At 53.6% G+C, this 21877-nt stretch overlaps 1 protein-coding gene across 3 annotated transcripts in view; it reads left to right on the top strand.

Moving 5' to 3' along the window:
- The window catches only part of LRCH4 (leucine rich repeats and calponin homology domain containing 4), a 131874-nt gene that overhangs the window by 80387 nt on the left and 29610 nt on the right, over positions 1–21877 (top strand). For all 3 annotated transcript variants that reach the window (XM_068273886.1, XM_068273885.1, XM_068273887.1), the window contains 2 exons: positions 5943–6004; positions 8977–9138. In XM_068273886.1, the coding sequence (XP_068129987.1) occupies positions 5943–6004; positions 8977–9138 (224 nt within the window). The remainder of the gene's footprint in view (positions 1–5942; positions 6005–8976; positions 9139–21877) is intronic.

The raw sequence follows: 21877 nt of genomic DNA, 5'->3' as shown, positions 1-21877 counted from the left end.
CATTTCCTCCCTCTCTGCCACAGATTTAGCCACCCACTTCACCAACAAAATTGTCTCCATCCGCCAGGAAATATCCAATCTCCAATCTTCACCTCCCACCCCCTCCCAACCAGCTCCTCCCCCACCCTATCCTCCCCTCACCTCCTTCACCTCTACTACCACAAGGAAGTCAACCACCTACTGCAGACTTCCCATACCACTACTTCCCCCCCCCCCTTGACCCCATCCCTTCTGATTTACTCCAGCCTAACTTCACGGAATTGGCCCCAGTCCTCACTTGCCTGTTCAACCTCTCCCTATCCACAGGCACCTTCCCCTCAGACTTTAAGCAGGCCACTGTACTACCCCTGCTCAAGAAACCCTCACTCAACCCCTCGCTACCCTCCAACTACCGTCCTATCTCCCTCCTCCCCTTTGCCTCAAAACTCCTTGAGCGTCTGGTTCACAAACGCCTGACCCAGTACCTCAATGCCAACTCACTGCTAGACCCACTCCAATCTGGATTTCGGCCTGCCCACTCAACCGAAACGGCTCTCACCAAACTGGTCAACGACCTTGCCTTAGCTAAAGCTGAAGGTAAATACTCCATTCTCCTCCTCCTTGACCTGTCAGCAGCTTTTGACACAGTAGATCATCCCCTACTCCTCCAGTCCCTCCAGTCCTTGGGCATTCACGATCTCGCCCTGTCCTGGCTTTCATCCTACCTCTCCAACGGCTCCTTCACGACCGCCTTCAATGAGTCCTCGTCCACCCCCAACCACCTCTCGTTGGGAGTCCCCCAAGGTTCGGTCCTTGGCCCCCTACTGTTCACCCTATACACATCCTCCATTGGCAAGGTTATCTCCTCCATGGGTTTTAACTATCATCTGTATGCAGATGACACCCAGATCTACCTCCACACCCCTGACATATCCACCACTACCATGGACAAGGTCTCCTCCTGCCTATTAGCCATCTCCTCCTGGATGTCCGCTAGGTTCCTGAAACTAAATCTAGACAAAACGGAATTTATGATCTTCCCACCCCGGCCATCCACGAACCTCCCAGATGTGCATGTCACTGTTAACCACACTACCATTCGCCCTACCTCTCAAGCCCGCTCTCTGGGTGTCACCCTGGACTCCGCACTCTCCTTCACTTCCCACATCCAAAACCTCACAAAGTCCTGCAACTTCCACCTTCGTAACATTTGTAAGATTTGCCCTTTCCTGAACTCTGCCACCACCAAACTCCTCATCCATGCCCTCATAATTTCCCGCCTTGACTACTGCAATGCCCTGCTGTCTGGTCTCCCTATCTCCCGAACAGCCCCACTGCAGTCCATCATGAATGCGGCAGCCAGAATTATCCACTGCTCCCATCTCTCCACCACGGCAGATCCCCTCCTAGAATCCCTCCACTGGCTTCCTATCCAGTCCAGAATCCGATTCAAGATACTGTGTCTGACCTACAAATCTGTCCACAAAACCTGTCCAACCTACATTTTCCGATCTTACTCAGAGGTACACACCTAGCCGCTCACTCCACTCTTCCAATGAACTTTGCCCCCCGCATCACCCAGTCCCATGCACGCCTCCAGGACTTCTCAAGAGCTGCTCCAACACTATGGAGCTCCCTACCTCCACCCATTAGGGCAGCCCCCTCCTTCAACATCTTCAAGAAAGCCCTCAAAACTCACCTTTTCACTCTGGCCTACTACCCCTCACAAGTGCTCTAAACCTACAGCTGAACTCTGGTCCCCTACCATTCGTGTCCTTACCTCTCCCTCTAGATTGTAAGCCTTTGGGCAGGGTCCTCCTCCTTTTGTGTCCTACCTGATCTTGCACCTCCATTACTGTGAACCCATGCTATGCATCTGAGTGAACCTAAGTTGCCTAATCTCCATGCTCCCCTCCAGTGACTGACTAAGCATTACCTGGTACTCATACTGTGCTGTGTGATCTCCATGCTCCCCTCCAGTGACTAAGCATTACCTGGTACTCATACTGTGCTGTGTGATCTCCATGCTCCCCTCCAGTGACTAAGCATTACCTTGTACTCATACTGTGCTGTGTGATCTCCATGCTCTATCCAGTGACTAAGCATTACCTTGTACTCATACTGTACTGTGTGATCTCCATGCTCTATCCAGTGACTAAGCATTACCTTGTACTCATACTGTACTGTGTGATCTCCATGCTCCATCCAGTGACTAAGCATTACCTTGTACTCATACTGTACTGTGTGATCTCCATGCTCCCATCCAGTGACTAAGCATTACCTTGTACTCATACTGTACTGTGTGATCTCCATGCTCCCATCCAGTGACTAAGCATTACCTTGTACTCATACTGTGCTGTGTGATCTCCATGCTCCCCTCCAGTGACTAAGCATTACCTGGTACTCATACTGTGCTGTGTGATCTCCATGCTCCCCTCCAGTGACTAAGCATTACCTTGTACTCATACTGTGCTGTGTGATCTCCATGCTCTATCCAGTGACTAAGCATTACCTTGTACTCATACTGTACTGTGTGATCTCCATGCTCTATCCAGTGACTAAGCATTACCTTGTACTCATACTGTACTGTGTGATCTCCATGCTCCATCCAGTGACTAAGCATTACCTTGTACTCATACTGTACTGTGTGATCTCCATGCTCCCATCCAGTGACTAAGCATTACCTTGTACTCATACTGTACTGTGTGATCTCCATGCTCCCATCCAGTGACTAAGCATTACCTTGTACTCATACTGTGCTGTGTGATCTCCATGCTCCATCCAGTGACTAAGCATTACCTGGCACTCATACTGTGCTGTGTGATCTCCATGCTCCCATCCAGTGACTAAGCATTACCTGGTACTCATACTGTGCTGTGTGATCTCCATGCTCCCATCCAGTGACTAAGCATTACCTTGTACTCATACTGTGCTGTGTGATCTCCATGCTCCATCCAGTGACTAAGCATTACCTGGTACTCATACTGTGCTGTGTGATCTCCATGCTCCCATCCAGTGACTAAGCATTACCTTGTACTCATACTGTGCTGTGTGATCTCCATGCTCCCCTCCAGTGACTAAGCATTACCTTGTACTCATACTGTGCTGTGTGATCTCCATGCTTCCCTCCAGTGACTAAGCATTACCTTGTACTCATACTGTGCTGTGTGATCTCCATGCTCCATCCAGTGACTAAGCATTACCTTGTACTCATACTGTGCTGTGTGATCTCCATGCTCCATCCACTGACTAAGCATTACCTTGTACTCATACTGTGCTGTGTGATCTCCATGCTCCATCCAGTGACTAAGCATTACCTTGTACTCATACTGTGCTGTGTGATCTCCATGCTCCATCCAGTGACTAAGCATTACCTTGTACTCATACTGTGCTGTGTGATCTCCATGCTCCATCCAGTGACTAAGCATTACCTTGTACTCATACTGTACTGTGTGATCTCCATGCTCCCATCCAGTGACTGACTAAGCATTACCTTGTACTCATACTGTGCTGTGTGATCTCCATGCTCCCCTCCAGTGACTAAGCATTACCTTGTACTCATACTGTACTGTGTGATCTCCATGCTCCCATCCAGTGACTAAGCATTACCTTGTACTCATACTGTGCTGTGTGATCTCCATGCTCCATCCAGTGACTAAGCATTACCTTGTACTCATACTGTGCTGTGTGATCTCCATGCTCCATCCAGTGACTAAGCATTACCTTGTACTCATACTGTGCTGTGTGATCTCCATGCTCCATCCAGTGACTAAGCATTACCTTGTACTCATACTGTGCTGTGTGATCTCCATGCTCCATCCAGTGACTAAGCATTACCTTGTACTCATACTGTGCTGTGTGATCTCCATGCTCCATCCAGTGACTAAGCATTACCTTGTACTCATACTGTACTGTGTGATCTCCATGCTCCAATCCAGTGACTGACTAAGCATTACCTTGTACTCATACTGTGCTGTGTGATCTCCATGCTCCCCTCCAGTGACTAAGCATTACCTTGTACTCATACTGTACTGTGTGATCTCCATGCTCCCATCCAGTGACTAAGCATTACCTTGTACTCATACTGTGCTGTGTGATCTCCATGCTCCATCCAGTGACTAAGCATTACCTTGTACTCATACTGTACTGTGTGATCTCCATGCTCCCATCCAGTGACTAAGCATTACCTTGTACTCATACTGTGCTGTGTGATCTCCATGCTCCATCCAGTGACTAAGCATTACCTTGTACTCATACTGTGCTGTGTGATCTCCATGCTCCATCCAGTGACTAAGCATTACCTTGTACTCATACTGTGCTGTGTGATCTCCATGCTCCCATCCAGTGACTAAGCATTACCTTGTACTCATACTGTGCTGTGTGATCTCCATGCTCCATCCAGTGACTAAGCATTACCTTGTACTCATACTGTGCTGTGTGATCTCCATGCTCCATCCAGTGACTAAGCATTACCTTGTACTCATACTGTGCTGTGTGATCTCCATGCTCCATCCAGTGACTAAGCATTACCTTGTACTCATACTGTGCTGTGTGATCTCCATGCTCCCATCCAGTGACTAAGCATTACCTTGTACTCATACTGTGCTGTGTGATCTCCATGCTCCATCCAGTGACTAAGCATTACCTTGTACTCATACTGTGCTGTGTGATCTCCATGCTCCATCCAGTGACTAAGAATTACCTTGTACTCATCCGGTGCTGTGTGATCTCCATGCTCCATCCAGTGACTAAGCATTACCTTGTACTCATACTGTGCTGTGTGATCTCCATGCTCCCATCCAGTGACTAAGCATTACCTTGTACTCATACTGTGCTGTGTGATCTCCATGCTCCATCCAGTGACTAAGCATTACCTGGTACTCATACTGTGCTGTGTGATCTCCATGCTCCATCCAGTGACTAAGAATTACCTTGTACTCATCTGGTGCTGTGTGATCTCCATGCTCCATCCAGTGACTAAGCATTACCTTGTACTCATACTGTGCTGTGTGATCTCCATGCTCCCATCCAGTGACTAAGCATTACCTTGTACTCATACTGTGCTGTGTGATCTCCATGCTCCATCCAGTGACTAAGCATTACCTGGTACTCATACTGTGCTGTGTGATCTCCATGCTCCATCCAGTGACTAAGAATTACCTTGTACTCATCCGGTGCTGTGTGATCTCCATGCTCCCATCCAGTGACTGACTAAGCATTACCTTGTACTCATACTGTGCTGCGTGATCTCCATGCTCCATCCAGTGACTAAGCATTACCTTGTACTCATACTGTGCTGTGTGATCTCCATGCTCCCATCCAGTGACTAAGCATTACCTTGTACTCATACTGTGCTGTGTGATCTGGTTTTCTTGTATTCCTGTGTTGTCATTTTGCTGTATGTCACCCCTAAATATTGTCTGTAACCTAAATTAATGTCCAGCGCTGCGTAATATGTTGGCGCTTTATAAATACCATAAATAAATAATAAAATAAATGGGTGACCGCAGAGCGCAGGGGGGGGGGGGGGGGGGGATCTGGATAGCAACAGAGGCTGGGCTGTATAGGCAGACCCATCCTCTGTATGCGGATTTCATTGTCAGAACCCCACCTCGGGTTCTCTTTAACACTAATAAATTCCTGAGGAAGATGTAAATCTGAAAACCTGTCTCAGCAAGTTTACCGGAACGTGGCGCGGTGTGTGTCAGAGATTAGGAGGCTGCTGGATTTATTACCTTTATAAGCAATGTGCTGCTTATCTGTTTGGCTTTCATGATACATAAATCACAGGCAGGCAGCCAGAGTCCTCAGACTACAATCAGAACACTTGATCTGCAGACCTATTCTGAGTGTATTCTGAGTCTGCAGGCTATGCGCTGCGCTATCTACATTGTGACATTTCTGCAGAGGGCCATTCATATTCTAGTATATAATTGTGGGTTTATATTTCCTGTTTGGCGCAGGATAAGCGGAAGCCGGAGTTGCAGTCCACGCCGCGGACGGAGGAGAGGACGCTGGTCGCAGGGTGAGTGGACAGAACTTCTGAGAACCTCTCTGACTTGAGGCCGCATCCTTGGCACGGGCTTTAACTACTTAACGACCGCGTCACGCCGACGGGTGTGAGCGAGGCGTAACGGCAAGTCCTGGAGCTGCAGTTTAGCAGGGAACGCGCGTGCGCATACGCGATCATTCCCTGCGGGTTCACGGAGCAGCCTGCTAGCTGTGATCGCGGCCAGCAGACTGTGGAGGGCCGACAGGGGAAAGAATTCCCCTTTGTTTACCTCTATACAGCGCTGCAATCTCCTCCAACGCTGTACGAGGGACGAGGGACACTCGGCTGTCCCTTAGAGTGGCTCGTAATGAGTGGGAGGAAGAGAGCCGATCGCCGCCATATGGCAATTTAGGACAGCAAAGGGGGGAGGGAGGGAGGAGGGAAAAGGCTCTCTTTTTTTTTTTTTTTTTTTTTTTTTTAATTTTCTGAAGCCTCGCTAAAATCATGTTTTTATTTTTTTAAAAAACCTCTTAAGCATGTTTGCACCACTGAAAACTAAATGAATCACCCCTAACTCCCGGGGCAAAAATCCACGACTTTCCTGGTTGTGGATTTTGCTGCCCGGGGGAGGCAGAGCTTTGGGCTGTATCTCCGCCTCCATGCGCGTCAATCTGGGCTGATCGCCGCCTCTCCCCGCCCCTCTCAGTGAAAGAAGACTAAGAAGGGCGGGGAGAGGCGGCGATCCGCGCTGATAGACTCGTGTAGAGGCAGAGCTACACCCCAAAGCTCTGCCTCTTCACGGAAAAGCGCTCCCCGCAATGTGCCCCGGGGAGTTCGGGGTGAGTAAGTTTTCAGCCGTGGGGTTGCTGCGTTTTAGGTGCTGCAAGCATGCTAAAGAGGTATTTAAAATAAAAACCTGATTTTAGCGACACTTTAGAGTCTCTTTAATTAAAAAAAAAAAAAAAAAAAAAAAAAAAAGATTGCAGCAGCGATCAGAGACCTCCTGACACGCTGACAAAGTTGCACAGCCCTGTGAAAATGGCCTGGTCACTAGGGGGGCATAAGCCTTAGGTCCTGAAGGGGTTAAAGCAAACCTAAAGTAAAAATAAACTTATGATATAATGAATTGTATGTGTAGTACAGCTAAGAAATAGGACATCAGTAGCAAAGAAAAGAGTCTCATATTGTTTCCAGGACAGGAAGAGTTAAAAACAATTCCATTGTTATCCATGCAAAAGAGCTTCTCTGAGCTCTCTGACATGCTGGATGGAATACAGTCCTGATTTCTGAAGCACTGAAACAGTGAGAGACAGCTAGAGAGAAGGTTTTACTGCAGGAAAGTTCAAAAGTTCATTATTTCTGCTCTGTTTTATAGCTTAAAAGATAGTGAGGTTTTAAAAAAAAAGCTTTTCTGTTTTAGTTTCAGCTTTGTCTGTGTCTGAAGGTGAAAGCCAGATAAACGACTAAATCTACAGCTGGAATACTTCGGTTGAGTTCACATTTGTGCACTTTTTGCCCGTGATTTGCTGATGGCTTGCAATCATTGATGCGATGTAGCACATGTAACGCTATGGCAGTGATGGCTAACTTTGCCACTCTAGCTGTGGAGGAACTACAAGTCCCATGAGGCATTGCAACACTCTGCCAGCTCTAAGCATAACTTGGGGAGGCAAAGGCATGATGGGATTTGTAGTTTTGTCACAGCTGGAGTGCCAAGGTTAGCCATCACTGTGCTATGGGATTACTCACACTGCAGCAATTATGGCTCATTTGCGACCATTAGTAACGCGTACTTTTTTCCCGGCGATTGCATTGCAATTCTCATTCACTGGAATAAGAAACGTAATCGCAGAAAAATCGCAGAACACCACAATGCAACATTGCGATCACTAGGCAATTACGATCATGTTTTCGGTTGCCAAGTGTGAACAGGGCCTTTGTGTGCAATCCCTCACCCATCTGACGGTGTGTAGCTCTCCCCAGCCAGACGGCACAGCCAATAACCTACAGTGCAGCTGAACTCAGAGCTTCCTCTCTGCTCCAGAAGAGTGGCCACAGCATGATAACCTTTATGGGAATATAAACCTTTCTTTGTTCTTTTATAGGAAGCCTAAAAAACCCTAAAGTATTTACTTGGTTTCACTTTTGCAGATGGCAGTGAAAGGGTTAAGCTTTACTATATGGAGAGTTGCCTGGGCATATCCCTCCTGCAGTCTATTCACAGTTGCCAATAAGAACTAATTAGACGCATTGATCTGGCTAAACAAACACAGAACAGAGAGAAGTGAATTTCTTCAGCAGCTGTATGTTGTATAAAGACTTTCCATTGTGTGGAAGAGTTCGGGTCCGCTTTAATGAATACAGTATATACATTTTCAGTTTTGGTATTCATTTCTTTGTTCCAGCAGGAGGCGGCCTTCCTGGCTGTGAGCAGAGCTAAGCCCCACCCATTATGATGCTAACCTTCCCCCTTTCGAAATATCTGTCCAATGCCTGAGCTTCAGGCTACAGCTGGGTTCTTATGTAGCTGTGTTAGGGCTGGTTCACACGGGCGTCTGCTGAGCTTTTGCTTGGCATTGCGTTCAAACGCCAGCGTTTAAAAGCTAGCTTTTGAAAGCTTTTGAAAAGCGTTCAAGGCTAGCAGTTCTGGTCTCTGCTATTGTTTCCTGGCGTTTACTGCCTCTGAAAGCAGCATGTTGCTTTTGAGACTAGACGCAACGCTGGGATCTACTGCCAGGCTTTCATGAAAGCCTGCAAAAGCCAGCTCTAAACGCTCCCATTCACTTGCATGGGATGGCAGTAAATCCCAAAAAACGCTGCTGCGTTTAACGCCACAAAAACGCCCGTCTGAACCAGCCCTTTAATAGAAGCAGGGCTTAGATGCGTGTCTGAGGAAGTCAGGAGAGTGACAGAAAATATCTTCCCCCTGATATGAGTTGTTCAGTTATGTCACATTTATGTGTGTCTTCTGGTGACATTAATACACTGTACTTCTTGTGTTCCAGGCTGGCACCATCTCCTCCATCCCCCAGCGTCTCACGTCAGGAACAGTCCACCGAGGAGAGGCGGAGGCCGGACACACTGCTCCTGTGGAGGGAGCGGGAGAGGCAGCAGCTTCTGCAGAGGCAGGAAGTCCTACGCCGGCCATCTGTGGAACGCAAGGACAGGTGAGTGACCAGAGGGCAGCCATATTATCTCTGGACAGGTGATAGTGACCGGAGGGCGGCCATATTGTCTCTGGACAGGTGGGAGTGACCAGAGGGCAGCCATATTGTCTCTGGACAGATGAGTGACCAGAGGGCAGCCATATTGTATCTGGACAGGTGAGTGACCAGAGGGCAGCCATATTGTCTCTGGACAGGTGGGAGTGACCAGAGGGCAGCCATATTGTCTCTGGACAGGTGGGAGTGACCAGAGGGCAGCCATATTGTATCTGGACAGGTGGGGGTGACCAGAGGGCAGCCATATTGCCTCTGGACAGGTGGGGGTGACCAGAGGGCAGCCATATTGTCTCTGCACAGGTGAGTGACCAGAGGGCAGTCATATTGTCTCTGGATAGGTGGGGGTGACCAGAGTGCAGCCATATTGCCTCTGGACAGGTGGGAGTGACCGGAGGGAAGCCATATTGTCTCTGGTCAGGTGATAGTGACCAGAGGGCAGCCATATTGTCTCTAGACATGTGGGAGTGACCAGAGGGCAGCCATATTGTCTCTGGTCAGGTGAGAGTGACCAGAGGGCAGCCATATTGTCTCTGGACAGGTGAGAGTGACCAGAGGGCAGCCATATTGTCTCTGGACAGGTGAGAGAGACCAGAGGGCAGCCATATTGTCTCTGGACAGGTGAGAGTGACCAGAGGGCAGCCATATTGTCTATGGACAGGTGGGAGTGACCAGAGGGCAGCCATATTGTCCCTGGACAGGTGATAGTGACGGGAGGGCAGCCATATTGTCTATGGAGGAGTGATAGTGACCAGAGGGAAGCCATATTGTCTCTGGACAGGTGAGAGTGACCAGAGGGCAGCCATATTGTCTCTGGATAGGTGGGGGTGATTAGAGTGCAGCCATATTGTCTCTGGACAGGTGAGAGTGACTAGAGGGCAGCCATATTGTCTCTGGATAGGTGGGAGTGATCAGAGGGCGGCCATATTGTCTCTGGATAGGTGGGGGTGAACGGAGGGCAGCCATATTGTCTCTGGACAGGTGATAGTGACCGCAGGGCAGCCATATTGTCTCTGGACAAGTGAGGGATGCACCAGCTGCGGCATTCAGGATAGGTTGTAGAGGAGAGAGTCTAGTGAGGGAATTATCTGATGGGAGGAGGCTGCAGTGGAGGTGAGGATATGATGACACACATGTACACATGGTCATTGTCATATGTCACTCCTGTTACCTGCGATTATAAAGCCAGGAAGTAATCCCAGAAAATCATTCTAAAGGCCGCTACACACGCTTATCCAAACTGCCTGAATATTGTCAGTCTGTTGGACGATAATCTGACATGTGTATGCGCACATACGACTAGACGACCAACTGATAACAGGCAGTTTGCCCGATCCAACCATCAGAAATACTGAAACGACAGTTGGGCTGATATCCTGCAGCTGGCCACCTGTGTACGTAATTTGAACGACTTGTACTTGTTTTGAATGCGGCCATGTTGTGCAGTCTGTCATTCCACTTCAGTGCGCAGTATGCAAATGAGTTGGTCGTTTAGTCGATTTGCTCATGTGGAAATACAGGTCGTGTCAATGGGTTGGTTTTTCGCTTGTTGGAAGTGTGTACTCAGCTTTTTATTTACTGGTCATGTCCGAAATGCTTTAGATACTGGCCTTGGCCTTGGATATTCATCTCCGTTTAAACCATGCCAGTTACCTGGCAGCGCTGCAGATCTATTTTGCTGCAGTAGTGTCTGAATCACACACCTGAAACAAACATGCCGCTAATCTTGTTGGATTTGACAATGTCAGAAACACCTGACATGCTGCATGCTTGTTCAGGGGCTATGGCTAAATGTATTAGAAGGAGACAATCAGCAGGACAGCCAGGCAATGTGCATTATTTAAATTTTAAAAAATTTGCAAACATGTATAATGCGGTCTGTCATTCTCTGTCCCCTGACGTGGGCTCCTCCCTCTCCTGACACCTGTAATGCGGTCTGTCATTCTCTGTCCCCTGACGTGGGCTCCTCCCTCTCCTGTCACCTGTAATGCGGTCTGCCATTCTCTGTCCCCTGACGTGAGCCCCCCCTCTCCTGACACCTGTAATGCGGTCTGTCATTCTCTGTCCCCTGACGTGGGCTCCTCCCTCTCCTGTCACCTGTAATGCGGTCTGTCATTCTCTGTCCCCTGACGTGGGCTCCTCCCTCTCCTGTCACCTGTAATGCGGTCTGCCATTCTCTGTCCCCTGACGTGGGCTCCTCCCTCTCCTGTCACCTGTAATGCGGTCTGTCATTCTCTGTCCCCTGATGTGGGCTCCTCCCTCTCCTGTCACCTGCAATGCGGTCTGCCATTCTCTGTCCCCTGACGTGAGCTCCTCCCTCTCCTGTCATCTGTAATGCGGTCTGCCATTCTCTGGCCCCTGACGTGGGCTCCTCCCTCTCCTGTCACCTGTAATGCGGTCTGCCATTCTCTGTCCCCTGGCGTGGGCTCCTCCCTCTCCTGTCACCTGTAATGCGGTCTGTCATTCTCTGTCCCCTGACGTGGGCTCCTCTCTCTCCTGTCACCTGTAATGCGGTCTGTCATTCTCTGTCCCCTGACGTGGGCTCCTCCCTCTCCTGTCACCTGTAATGCGGTCTGCCATTCTCTGTCCCCTGGCGTGGGCTCCTCCCTCTCCTGTCACCTGTAATGCGGTCTGTCATTCTCTGTCCCCTGATGTGGGCTCCTCCCTCTCCTGTCACCTGTAATGCGGTCTGCCATTCTCTGTCCCCTGATGTGGGCTCCTCCCTCTCCTGTCACCTGTAATGCGGTCTGTCATTCTCTGTCCCCTGATGTGGGCTCCTCCCTCTCCTGTCACCTGTAATGCGGTCTGCCATTCTCTGTCCCCTGACGTGAGCTCCTCCCTCTCCTGTCATCTGTAATGCGGTCTGCCATTCTCTGTCCCCTGACGTGGGCTCCTCCCTCTCCTGTCATCTGTAATGCGGTCTGTCATTCTCTGTCCCCTGACGTGGGCTCCTCCCTCTCCTGTCACCTGTAATGCGGTCTGTCATTCTCTGTCCCCTGATGTGGGCTCCTCCCTCTCCTGTCACCTGTAATGCGGTCTGCCATTCTCTGTCCCCTGACGTGAGCTCCTCCCTCTCCTGTCATCTGTAATGCGGTCTGCCATTCTCTGGCACCTGACGTGAGCTCCTCCCTCTCCTGTCACCTGTAATGCGATTTGTCATTCTCTGTCCCCTGACAGGAGATCCTCCCTCTCCTGTCACCTGTAATGCGGTCTGCCATTCTCTGTCCCCTGACGTGGGCTCCTCCCTCTCCTGTCACCTGTAATGCGGTCTGTCATTCTCTGTCCCCTGATGTGGGCTCCTCCCTCTCCTGTCACCTGTAATGCGGTCTGCCATTCTCTGTCCCCTGACGTGAGATCCTCCCTCTCCTGTCACCTGTAATGCGGTCTGCCATTCTCTGTCCCCTGACGTGAGATCCTCCCTCTCCTGTCACCTGTAATGCGGTCTGCCATTCTCTGTCCCCTGACGTGAGATCCTCCCTCTCCTGTCACCTGTAATGCGGTCTGCCATTCTCTGTCCCCTGACGTGGGCTCCTCCCTCTCCTGTCACCTGTAATGGGGTCTGCCATTCTCTTTCCCTTGACGTGAGCGCCCCCCTCTCCTGTCACCTGTAATGCGGTCTGCCATTCTCTGTCCCCTGACATGAGCTTCTCCCTCTCCTGTCACCTGTAATGCGGTCTGCCATTCTCTGTCCCCTGACGTGAGCTCCTCCCTCTCCTGTCACCTGTAATGCGGTCTGTCATTCTCTGTCCCCTGACGTGAGGGCCCCCCTCTCCTGTCACCTGTAATGCGGTCTGCCATTCTCTGTCCCCTGACGTGAGCTCCCCCCTCTCTCCTGTCACCTGTACTGCGGTCTGTCATTCTCTGTCCCCTGACGTGAGCCCCCTTCCTCTCCTGTCACCTGTAACGCGGTCTGCCATTCTCTGTCCCCTGACGTGAGCCCCCTTCCTCTCCTGTCACCTGTAACGCGGTCTGCCATTCTCTGTCCCCTGACATGAGCTCCCCCCTCTCCTGACACCTGTAATGCGGTCTGTCATTCTCTGTCCCCTGACGTGAGGGCCCCCCTCTCCTGTCACCTGTAATGCGGTCTGCCATTCTCTGTCCCCTGACGTGAGCTCCCCCCTCTCTCCTGTCACCTGTACTGCGGTTTGCCATTCTCTGTCCCCTGACGTGAGCGCCCCCCTCTCCTGACACCTGTAATGCGGTCTGCCATTCTCTGTCCTCTGACGTGAGCGCCCCCTCTCTCCTGTCACCTGTAATGCGGTCTGCCATTCTCTGTCCCCTGACATGAGCTCCTCCCTCTCCTGTCACCTGTAATGCGGTCTGCCATTCTCTGTCCCCTGACGTGGGCTCCTCCCTCTCCTGACACCTGTAATGCGGTCTGCCATTCTCTGTCCCCTGACGTGAGGGCCCCCCTCTCCTGTCACCTGTAATGCGGTCTGTCATTCTCTGTCCCCTGGCGTGGGCTCCTCCCTCTCCTGTCACCTGTAATGCAGTCTGTCATTCTCTGTCCCCTGACATGAGCGCCCCACTCTCCTGTCACCTGTAATGCGGTCTGCCATTCTCTGTCCCCTGACGTGAGATCCTCCCTCTCCTGTCACCTGTAATGCGGTCTGTCATTCTCTGTCCCCTGACGTGAGATCCTCCCTCTCCTGTCACCTGTAATGCGGTCTGCCATTCTCTGTCCCCTGACGTGGGCTCCTCCCTCTCCTGTCACCTGTAATGCGGTCTGTCATTCTCTGTCCCCTGATGTGGGCTCCTCCCTCTCCTGTCACCTGTAATGCGGTCTGCCATTCTCTGTCCCCTGACGTGAGATCCTCCCTCTCCTGTCACCTGTAATGCGGTCTGCCATTCTCTGTCCCCTGACGTGAGCTCCTCCCTCTCCTGTCACCTGTAATGCGGTCTGCCATTCTCTGTCCCCTGACGTGGGCTCCTCCCTCTCCTGTCACCTGTAATGGGGTCTGCCATTCTCTTTCCCTTGACGTGAGCGCCCCCCTCTCCTGTCACCTGTAATGCGGTCTGCCATTCTCTGTCCCCTGACGTGAGCTCCTCCCTCTCCTGTCACCTGTAATGCGGTCTGTCATTCTCTGTCCCCTGACGTGAGGGCCCCCCTCTCCTGTCACCTGTAATGCGGTCTGCCATTCTCTGTCCCCTGACGTGAGCTCCCCCCTCTCTCCTGTCACCTGTACTGCGGTCTGTCATTCTCTGTCCCCTGACGTGAGCCCCCTTCCTCTCCTGTCACCTGTAACGCGGTCTGCCATTCTCTGTCCCCTGACATGAGCTCCCCCCTCTCCTGACACCTGTAATGCGGTCTGTCATTCTCTGTCCCCTGACGTGAGGGCCCCCCTCTCCTGTCACCTGTAATGCGGTCTGCCATTCTCTGTCCCCTGACGTGAGCTCCCCCCTCTCTCCTGACACCTGTAATGCGGTCTGCCATTCACTGTCCCCTGACGTGAGCGCCCCCCTCTCCTGACACCTGTAATGCGGTCTACCATTCTCTGTCCTCTGACGTGAGCGCCCCCTCTCTCCTGTCACCTGTAATGCGGTCTGCCATTCTCTGTCCCCTGACATGAGCTCCTCCCTCTCCTGTCACCTGTAATGCGGTCTGCCATTCTCTGTCCCCTGACGTGGGCTCCTCCCTCTCCTGACACCTGTAATGCGGTCTGCCATTCTCTGTCCCCTGACGTGAGGGCCCCCCTCTCCTGTCACCTGTAATGCGGTCTGTCATTCTCTGTCCCCTGACGTGAGATCCTCCCTCTCCTGTCACCTGTAATGCGGTCTGCCATTCTCTGTCCCCTGACGTGGGCTCCTCCCTCTCCTGTCACCTGTAATGCGGTCTGTCATTCTCTGTCCCCTGATGTGGGCTCCTCCCTCTCCTGTCACCTGTAATGCGGTCTGCCATTCTCTGTCCCCTGACGTGAGATCCTCCCTCTCCTGTCACCTGTAATGCGGTCTGCCATTCTCTGTCCCCTGACGTGAGCTCCTCCCTCTCCTGTCACCTGTAATGCGGTCTGCCATTCTCTGTCCCCTGACGTGGGCTCCTCCCTCTCCTGTCACCTGTAATGGGGTCTGCCATTCTCTTTCCCTTGACGTGAGCGCCCCCCTCTCCTGTCACCTGTAATGCGGTCTGCCATTCTCTGTCCCCTGACGTGAGCTCCTCCCTCTCCTGTCACCTGTAATGCGGTCTGTCATTCTCTGTCCCCTGACGTGAGGGCCCCCCTCTCCTGTCACCTGTAATGCGGTCTGCCATTCTCTGTCCCCTGACGTGAGCTCCCCCCTCTCTCCTGTCACCTGTACTGCGGTCTGTCATTCTCTGTCCCCTGACGTGAGCCCCCTTCCTCTCCTGTCACCTGTAACGCGGTCTGCCATTCTCTGTCCCCTGACATGAGCTCCCCCCTCTCCTGACACCTGTAATGCGGTCTGTCATTCTCTGTCCCCTGACGTGAGGGCCCCCCTCTCCTGTCACCTGTAATGCGGTCTGCCATTCTCTGTCCCCTGACGTGAGCTCCCCCCTCTCTCCTGACACCTGTAATGCGGTCTGCCATTCACTGTCCCCTGACGTGAGCGCCCCCCTCTCCTGACACCTGTAATGCGGTCTACCATTCTCTGTCCTCTGACGTGAGCGCCCCCTCTCTCCTGTCACCTGTAATGCGGTCTGCCATTCTCTGTCCCCTGACATGAGCTCCTCCCTCTCCTGTCACCTGTAATGCGGTCTGCCATTCTCTGTCCCCTGACGTGGGCTCCTCCCTCTCCTGACACCTGTAATGCGGTCTGCCATTCTCTGTCCCCTGACGTGAGGGCCCCCCTCTCCTGTCACCTGTAATGCGGTCTGTCATTCTCTGTCCCCTGACGTGAGATCCTCCCTCTCCTGTCACCTGCAATGCGGTCTGCCATTCTCTGTCCCCTGACATGAGCGCCCCCCTCTCCTGACACCTGTAATGCGGTCTGCCATTCTCTGTCCCCTGGCGTGGGCTCCTCCCTCTCCTGTCACCTGTAATGCGGTCTGTCATTCTCTGTCCCCTGACATGAGCGCCCCCCTCTCCTGTCACCTGTAATGCGGTCTGCCATTCTCTGTCCCCTGACGTGAGATCCTCCCTCTCCTGTCACCTGTAATGCGGTCTGCCATTCTCTGTCCCCTGACATGAGCTCCCCCCTCTCCTGACACCTGTAATGCGGTCTGTCATTCTCTGTCCCCTGACATGAGCGCCCCCCTCTCCTGTCACCTGTAATGCGGTCTGCCATTCTCTGTCCCCTGACGTGAGCTCCTCCCTCTCCTGTCACCTGTAATGCGGTCTGTCATTCTCTGTCCCCTGACGTGAGGGCCCCCCTCTCCTGTCACCTGTAATGCGGTCTGCCATTCTCTGTCCCCTGACGTGAGCTCCCCCCTCTCTCCTGTCACCTGTACTGCGGTCTGTCATTCTCTGTCCCCTGACGTGAGCCCCCTTCCTCTCCTGTCACCTGTAACGCGGTCTGCCATTCTCTGTCCCCTGACATGAGCTCCCCCCTCTCCTGACACCTGTAATGCGGTCTGTCATTCTCTGTCCCCTGACGTGAGGGCCCCCCTCTCCTGTCACCTGTAATGCGGTCTGCCATTCTCTGTCCCCTGACGTGAGCTCCCCCCTCTCTCCTGACACCTGTAATGCGGTCTGCCATTCACTGTCCCCTGACGTGAGCGCCCCCCTCTCCTGACACCTGTAATGCGGTCTACCATTCTCTGTCCTCTGACGTGAGCGCCCCCTCTCTCCTGTCACCTGTAATGCGGTCTGCCATTCTCTGTCCCCTGACATGAGCTCCTCCCTCTCCTGTCACCTGTAATGCGGTCTGCCATTCTCTGTCCCCTGACGTGGGCTCCTCCCTCTCCTGACACCTGTAATGCGGTCTGCCATTCTCTGTCCCCTGACGTGAGGGCCCCCCTCTCCTGTCACCTGTAATGCGGTCTGTCATTCTCTGTCCCCTGACGTGAGATCCTCCCTCTCCTGTCACCTGTAATGCGGTCTGCCATTCTCTGTCCCCTGACGTGGGCTCCTCCCTCTCCTGTCACCTGTAATGCGGTCTGTCATTCTCTGTCCCCTGATGTGGGCTCCTCCCTCTCCTGTCACCTGTAATGCGGTCTGCCATTCTCTGTCCCCTGACGTGAGATCCTCCCTCTCCTGTCACCTGTAATGCGGTCTGCCATTCTCTGTCCCCTGACGTGAGCTCCTCCCTCTCCTGTCACCTGTAATGCGGTCTGCCATTCTCTGTCCCCTGACGTGGGCTCCTCCCTCTCCTGTCACCTGTAATGGGGTCTGCCATTCTCTTTCCCTTGACGTGAGCGCCCCCCTCTCCTGTCACCTGTAATGCGGTCTGCCATTCTCTGTCCCCTGACGTGAGCTCCTCCCTCTCCTGTCACCTGTAATGCGGTCTGTCATTCTCTGTCCCCTGACGTGAGGGCCCCCCTCTCCTGTCACCTGTAATGCGGTCTGCCATTCTCTGTCCCCTGACGTGAGCTCCCCCCTCTCTCCTGTCACCTGTACTGCGGTCTGTCATTCTCTGTCCCCTGACGTGAGCCCCCTTCCTCTCCTGTCACCTGTAACGCGGTCTGCCATTCTCTGTCCCCTGACATGAGCTCCCCCCTCTCCTGACACCTGTAATGCGGTCTGTCATTCTCTGTCCCCTGACGTGAGGGCCCCCCTCTCCTGTCACCTGTAATGCGGTCTGCCATTCTCTGTCCCCTGACGTGAGCTCCCCCCTCTCTCCTGACACCTGTAATGCGGTCTGCCATTCACTGTCCCCTGACGTGAGCGCCCCCCTCTCCTGACACCTGTAATGCGGTCTACCATTCTCTGTCCTCTGACGTGAGCGCCCCCTCTCTCCTGTCACCTGTAATGCGGTCTGCCATTCTCTGTCCCCTGACATGAGCTCCTCCCTCTCCTGTCACCTGTAATGCGGTCTGCCATTCTCTGTCCCCTGACGTGGGCTCCTCCCTCTCCTGACACCTGTAATGCGGTCTGCCATTCTCTGTCCCCTGACGTGAGGGCCCCCCTCTCCTGTCACCTGTAATGCGGTCTGTCATTCTCTGTCCCCTGACGTGAGATCCTCCCTCTCCTGTCACCTGCAATGCGGTCTGCCATTCTCTGTCCCCTGACATGAGCGCCCCCCTCTCCTGACACCTGTAATGCGGTCTGCCATTCTCTGTCCCCTGGCGTGGGCTCCTCCCTCTCCTGTCACCTGTAATGCGGTCTGTCATTCTCTGTCCCCTGACATGAGCGCCCCCCTCTCCTGTCACCTGTAATGCGGTCTGCCATTCTCTGTCCCCTGACGTGAGATCCTCCCTCTCCTGTCACCTGTAATGCGGTCTGCCATTCTCTGTCCCCTGACATGAGCTCCCCCCTCTCCTGACACCTGTAATGCGGTCTGTCATTCTCTGTCCCCTGACATGAGCGCCCCCCTCTCCTGTCACCTGTAATGCGGTCTGCCATTCTCTGTCCCCTGACGTGGGCTCCTCCCTCTCCTGTCACCTGTAATGGGGTCTGCCATTCTCTGTCCCCTGACGTGAGCTCCTACCTCTCCTGTCACCTCTAATGCGGTCTGCCATTCTCTGTCCCCTGACGTGGGCTCCTCCCTCTCCTGACACCTGTAATGCGGTCTGCCATTCTCTGTCCCCTGACGTGAGCGCCCCCCTCTCCTGACACCTGTAATGCGGTCTGCCATTCTCTGTCCCCTGACGTGAGCCCCCCTCCCTCTCCTGTCACCTGTAATGCGGTCTGTCATTCTCTGTCCCCTGACGTGAGATCCTCCCTCTCCTGTCACCTGTAATGCGGTCTGTCATTCTCTGTCCCCTGACGTGAGCTCCTCCCTCTCCGGTCACCTGTAATGGGGTCTGCCATTCTCTGTCCCCTGACGTGAGCTCCTACCTCTCCTGTCACCTGTAATGCGGTCTGCCATTCTCTGTCCCCTGACGTGGGCTCCTCCCTCTCCTGCCACCTGTAATGCGGTCTGCCATTCTCTGTCCCCTGACGTGAGCTCCTCCCTCTCCTGTCACCTGTAATGCGGTCTGCCATTCTCTGTCCCCTGACGTGGGCTCCTCCCTCTCCTGTCACCTGTAATGCGGTCTGTCATTCTCTGTCCCCTGACATGAGCGCCCCCCTCTCCTGTCACCTGTAATGCGGTCTGTCATTCTCTGTCCCCTGACGTGAGCTCCTCCCTCTCCTGTCACCTGTAATGCGGTCTGCCATTCTCTGTCCCCTGACGTGGGCTCCTCCCTCTCCTGTCACCTGTAATGGGGTCTGCCATTCTCTGTCCCTTGACGTGAGCGCCCCCCTCTCCTGTCACCTGTAATGCGGTCTGCCATTCTCTGTCCCCTGACATGAGCTCCTCCCTCTCCTGTCACCTGTAATGCGGTCTGCCATTCTCTGTCCCCTGACGTGGGCTCCTCCCTCTCCTGCCACCTGTAATGCGGTCTGCCATTCTCTGTCCCCTGACGTGAGCTCCTCCCTCTCCTGTCACCTGTAATGCGGTCTGCCATTCTCTGTCCCCTGACATGAGCTCCCCCCTCTCCTGACACCTGTAATGCGGTCTGTCATTCTCTGTCCCCTGACGTGAGCCCCTCCCTCTCCTGTCACCTGTAATGCGGTCTGCCATTCTCTGTCCCCTGACGTGAGCTCCTACCTCTCCTGTCACCTGTAATGCGGTCTGCCATTCTCTGTCCCCTGACGTGGGCTCCTCCCTCTCCTGACACCTGTAATGCGGTCTGCCATTCTCTGTCCCCTGACGTGAGCGCCCCCCTTTCCTGACACCTGTAATGCGGTCTGCCATTCTCTGTCCCCTGATGTGAGCCCCCCTCCCTCTCCTGTCACCTGTAATGCGGTCTGCCATTCTCTGTCCCCTGACGTGAGCCCCCCTCCCTCTCCTGTCACCTGTAATGCGGTCTGTCATTCTCTGTCCCCTGACGCGAGCTCCTCCCTCTCCTGTCACCTGTAATGCGGTCTGTCTTTCTCTGTCCCCTGACGTGAGCTCCTCCCTCTACTGTCACCTGTAATGCGGTCTGCCATTCTCTGTCCCCTGACGTGGGCTCCTCCCTCTCTTGACACCTGTAATGCGGTCTGCCATTCTCTGTCCCCTGACGTGAGCCCCCCTCCCTCTCCTGACACCTGTAATGCGGTCTGTCATTCTCTGTCCCCTGACATGAGCCCCTCCCTCTCCTGTCACCTGTAATGCGGTCTGCCATTCTCTGTCCCCTGACGTGAGCTCCTACCTCTCCTGTCACCTGTAATGCGGTCTGCCATTCTCTGTCCCCTGACGTGGGCTCCTCCCTCTCCTGACACCTGTAATGCGGTCTGCCATTCTCTGTCCCCTGACGTGAGCCCCCCTCCCTCTCCTGTCACCTGTAATGCGGTCTGTCATTCTCTGTCCCCTGACGTGAGATCCTCCCTCTCCTGACACCTGTAATGTGGTCTGTCATTCTCTGTCCCCTGACGTGACCGCCCCCTCTCTCCTGTCACCTGTAATGCGGTCTGCCATTCTCTGTCCCCTGACGTGAGCTCCCCCCTCTCCTGACACCTGTAATGCGGTCTGTCATTCTCTGTCCCCTGACGTGAGCTCCTCCCTCTCCTGTCACCTGTAATGCGGTCTGTCATTCTCTGTCCCCTGACGTGAGCTCCTCCCTCTCCTGTGACCTGTAATGTGGTCTGCCATTCTCTGTCCCCTGACGTGAGCTCCTCCCCTCTCCTGTCACCTGTAATGCGGTCTGTCATTCTCTGTCCCCTGACGTGAGCTCCTCCCTCTCCTGTCACCTGTAATGCAGTCTGCCATTCTTTGTCTCCTGACGTCAGCTCCTCCCTCTCCTGTCACCTGTAATGCGGTCTGCCATTCTCTGTCCCCTGACGTGAGCGCCCCCTCTCCTGTCACCTGTAATGCGGCCTGTCATTCTCTGTCCCCTGACGTGAGCCCCGCCTCTCCTGTCACCTGTAATGCGGTCTGTCATTCTCTGTCCCCTGATGTGAGCCCCGCCTCTCCTGTCACCTGTAATGCGGTCTGCCATTCTCTGTCCCCTGACGTGAGCCCCGCCTCTCCTGTCACCTGTAATGCGGTCTGTCATTCTCTGTCCCCTCTCCTGTCACCTGTAATGCGGTCTGCCATTCTCTGGCCCCTGACGTGAGCTCCTCCCTCTCCTGTCACCTGTAATGCAGTCTGCCATTCTTTGTCCCCTGACGTGAGCTCCTCCCTCTCCTTTCACCTGTAATGCGGTCTGCCATTCTCTGTCCCCTGACGTGGGCTCCTCCCTCTCCTGTCACCTGTAATGGGGTCTGCCATTCTCTGTCCCCTGACGTGAGCTCCTACCTCTCCTGTCACCTCTAATGCGGTCTGCCATTCTCTGTCCCCTGACGTGGGCTCCTCCCTCTCCTGACACCTGTAATGCGGTCTGCCATTCTCTGTCCCCTGACGTGAGCGCCCCCCTCTCCTGACACCTGTAATGCGGTCTGCCATTCTCTGTCCCCTGACGTGAGCCCCCCTCCCTCTCCTGTCACCTGTAATGCGGTCTGTCATTCTCTGTCCCCTGACGTGAGATCCTCCCTCTCCTGTCACCTGTAATGCGGTCTGTCATTCTCTGTCCCCTGACGTGAGCTCCTCCCTCTCCGGTCACCTGTAATGGGGTCTGCCATTCTCTGTCCCCTGACGTGAGCTCCTACCTCTCCTGTCACCTGTAATGCGG

The sequence above is a fragment of the Hyperolius riggenbachi genome, chromosome 3 (genome assembly GCF_040937935.1).
Source record: "Hyperolius riggenbachi isolate aHypRig1 chromosome 3, aHypRig1.pri, whole genome shotgun sequence".
Classification (NCBI taxonomy): Eukaryota; Metazoa; Chordata; class Amphibia; order Anura; family Hyperoliidae; genus Hyperolius; species Hyperolius riggenbachi.
Note: the sequence above shows the minus strand (reverse complement) of the source record. Positions and strands in the feature narration are given on the sequence as shown.